Source organism: Sinocyclocheilus anshuiensis, unplaced genomic scaffold (genome assembly GCF_001515605.1).
Source record: "Sinocyclocheilus anshuiensis isolate Anshui unplaced genomic scaffold, SAMN03320099.WGS_v1.1 scaffold453, whole genome shotgun sequence".
NCBI lineage: Eukaryota > Metazoa > Chordata > Actinopteri > Cypriniformes > Cyprinidae > Sinocyclocheilus > Sinocyclocheilus anshuiensis.
Window position 1 is genome coordinate 151,231 of NW_015537979.1, and position 4,251 is coordinate 155,481.

At 33.6% G+C, this 4,251-nt stretch overlaps 1 protein-coding gene across 1 annotated transcript in view; it reads right to left on the reverse strand.

Moving 5' to 3' along the window:
- Nucleotides 1-4,251, reverse strand: part of LOC107673388 (ankyrin repeat and SAM domain-containing protein 1A-like) — a 116,704-nt gene that overhangs the window by 71,179 nt on the left and 41,274 nt on the right. The window contains exon 4 of the mRNA XM_016466951.1: nucleotides 4,091-4,153. Coding sequence (XP_016322437.1) covers nucleotides 4,091-4,153 — 63 coding nt within the window. The remainder of the gene's footprint in view (nucleotides 1-4,090; nucleotides 4,154-4,251) is intronic.

A 4,251-nucleotide genomic window follows, 5' to 3' on the forward strand; every position in this document is an offset into this window, starting at 1 on the left:
GGGAAACACTGTTTTATAAAGCATTTTTTATTTGACTGTTCAAAGTTTTGTTTGTGTGCACGTCCACACTGGTAGTAGCTACAGTCACACAGGTTCATCCATGATGTTTTCCAATGTATTATGTTTTCCAATACAGAGGTATTCAAACATGAACACATTTGTCCTAGAAAACACCCTAAAAACAGGAAAGCATGCTCGTTGATCATCACAAGCACCAATATGAACTCATCAGTATTATTTCATAATTTATTTACTATTATAGTATTTAGTAATATTGTGAATTATTTTCTATTTTTTTTCCAGTTTTAATTTTAATTTCAGTTGAAGTTTTAGTCAGACAAGTGCTTTTATACCTGTTTTTTTTTTATTTTATTTTTTTATTAATTTTTGCACAAAACATATCAGCTTAACCTGATTTTAAACTCATAAACTTGATGTCTGAACTCACCCTGAATTATTTTTTTTTTTTTCAGTTTCAACATTTCACAACATGAAACATGCAACATTTCTCTTTTTTAAGTTTTTCAATCTAATATTTCTATTTTATTTTATATGAGCTTTATTTAAATTACAAAAAAATATATATTTATATTTCCATTTTTTAAATAGTTTTAGTTAACAGTAATAACTGTGGAAACCACAAAGAGCAAAGAGAGGTGACTAATGGGAACACAACAAAAAACAAAATGCATCAAAACTTAATAATAATAATAATAATAACTAAAAAAAAAAAGGACACAATAACCCACAGACTGAAACACGTAACATAATATTTTGGAAAAACAATTGCAACAACCTACATGTGTGTGTGTGAGAGAGAGAGTGTTTAATTTAGAGAATTAAAATTCATTAATTAAAATAAATAAATACTACTACTACTAATTATTATTATTATTATTATTAAGCTGCAGAACATCCAAACCCTTCCATACTGTGGCTTCTCCTCCATTCAACACTGTCTTTTTCTCTTCCTTCCATTTTCCCCCCTCATCTCTTTCTTGATGTGCTAGTGGGTCCGGCCCCTCAGCTATCCAGCCATGACACCGTTGCCATGACTACGCTCCACCTCTCTCCGCCTGCATCTCTATCTCACCCCTCACACGTTTTCTGACACTGATGCAAGCCGACGGCTACACAGAGAAGCTTCTTGACTCTGTATGTGTGTGTGTGGCACAGCAGGTATGCTAGAAATACCATTTAACAATTACAAAACACCCTGAGTCACACACACTTCCTGTCAGCTCATGAATTATTCATTTGGACTTCAGTCTGTTCAGTTGTACCCTGGCTGACACACAAACACACGTGTACACACAGACGCTTGTATACGACACTGATCTAACGCTTCGGCGAAACCCCTCTGCGCTATTGAATGAAAGAGAGATTCAGCAGGACACCACAGCATCCATATTAATACACAAAGCACAGCTGCTTTTGAAGGTTAAGTGTGTAAAATTTCTCCATGTTAAAATGTTTTCTCCTATCCCATTTTAAACTGCAAAGACATCTGATTATTCAGTACTGGGACAGAAAAATGCTAGAGAGGCGTATGTATGGGTCGACGACAAATAAAGTGTCAAAAATAAAAATAAAAATCGGTAGCACTTTATTTTATAGTCCTGTTCCACATGTGCATACTATGTACTTATTATAGTAGTTACAATAACTGGGAAATAAGTAGGTACTAACCCTAAACCTAACCTTAGTTAGGACCGTAGTTCCCTTATATTACCTGGCCAGTACTATGTAAGTACATGCAAGAGCACATACTGTAAAATAAAGTGCAACCGAGAAATCTTTTAAAAACAGTTTAAAACACGTGCCAATTTCTCAGAAATTTAATCTTTGTGTGTATGGTTTGTATACGCTGTCAGGTTCAATTTGAAACTACTTACAACATTTTAATGATGTGGTGTAACACCTTGAATACATGTGAATACATCTTATTTATTCATTATTTTTTTAAATATAGTTTTCAATGTAAAATGTATTTTATACAAATCATTAATTTATAAATAATAAAAAAAAAAATTTAATAATTTATTTATTTTAATATTTAATTTTATGACTTGAAAAATATAATGTGCTGCAACTATCAAGTAAAAAGTAATAAAACATTTTCCTTAGACCTTGAATGAATGTGTGTAAAAATAATTATTTAAAAAAAAAATAAATAAAAATAGTTGACAAATATTTTTAAGGTAAAAGGTATTTTATACAAATGCTGAATATCATAACTTTTTTTTTGTTGCACCACAAGACATTTTATAGCCTGAACTAACTGAACTTATCTTCAATAAATAAATAAATAAATGCATTTTATCTAAAATACAATAATATTTTAAGATACTAACTGACACAGTTATGAGGGTTTGCACCAAAAATAAGTTTAGAAAAAACCTCATATGAAAATATAAATGAAACATCAATTAAAATGTATCATAGTTTAAACTTATATTAAATGCAAATATTGGGTGCTTTAATATCCCCATTAAGCAGGACGCAAATACATCTCTGTACGTAATTTCATAATTACTTCTATTGTCTTTGAAATATAATACAATACAATACAAGTTTATTTGTATAGCACATTTAAAAACAACTAGTGTTGACCAAAGTGCTTTACAAGGCTAAAAGAAACAGACAATAATGACACAAAGCATTTAAGCACTAGAGAAACAATAAAAGGATAAAAATAAAAAAAAACTAATATACATATATACATACATATATATACTGTATATATACATATATATATATTAGGGCTGGACAATAATTCAATATCAATATGTATCGCGATATAATTTTTTTCAATAACGGTGATATGATTTTTAAACACAAGACTGAGAAGGAGGATGCAGTAGTTCAGATAGGTACTGTGGTGCCTGGTTCCGCAAAGACTTAAAAACAAATAACAAAACTTTGAAATCAATTCTGTATTTGACCGGTAGCCAATGAAGTGAAATCAGAACCGGTGTGATATGATCACTTTTACGCTTCCCTTTGAGGAGCCGGGCTGCGGCATTTTGAACTAACTGTAGGCGTGTCACACATGTCTGAGAGGCACCAATGTACAAAGAGTTACAATAGTCTAGTCGAGATGTTACAAATGCATGCATGACAGTTTCGAAATTCTTACCAGACAAAAAGGGCTTAACCTTTGCTAAAAGACGAAGATGATAGAAACAAGACCTAACCACAGCACATATCTGCTTATCAAATTTAAGACTGTTATCAAGCAAAACCCCCAGATTCCGAACACAGGTGTTACTGTAAGGTAACAGAGTATCGAGATCAACATCATGAATGCTGTGATCATTTGAACCAAACAAGATAATTTCAGTCTTACTCTCATTAAGACTTAAGAAATTACTAGCAAGCCAGAGTTTCAGTTCGTCTAAGCAGTCTAATATAGGCTTAAAGGCATGCTTATCGTCACGCTTTAAAGGCAGATAAATTTGTGTGTCGTCAGCATACAGATGAAAAGATACACCATATCTAGATAAAATAGAACTCAAAGGTAGCATGTAGAGATTAAACAGTACCGGGCCAAGAATAGAGCCCTGAGGGACCCCAGAACTTAAATGTTTATCAGAGGAAGAATGGTGCCCGAGGCAGACAGCGTAACTCCTATTGGTTAAATATGATGTAGAAGTGTACTGCTGAATGTACAGACAAGCATTTATGTTAAACCAATTTATGGTAAATATAATACCTTTTCCCGCCTGTTATTCACTATGAGTTTGGGACACCAGTTAGAAATCCATCATTACTTTTTGCAATTCACAAAAACTATACATTTCAGCTTGAACAGTCATGATAAAATGCTCTCACACTCAAACACACAACACAAAACAAGTGGACAAACTCATCAGATACACTGAGACAATCACAGCAGTCTGTCAGTGGTCAGACATCTTTAGAAATATACACGCTTTCACACATATACAGCATATGTGTGCTTAAATAAGCCACATCATTACAAACATGAGGAAAGAGTGAAGCTACACACTGTCTCAACAGAAACCAGACAAACCCAGGCGTGGCGTATGGAGGCAAAGCGTGCAGGTCAGAGGTCATGGGTACACACCTTGGCATTAATATAGGGGTCAAATGGGCCACAGCGTTTGAACTCAGTGTGGTCTAGAGCGCTCTGGGAGAGGGGAGAGAACAGGAAGGAGATGTGTTCAGCCTCACACACACAGACACACACACACACACACACACACACACACACACACACACACTAAA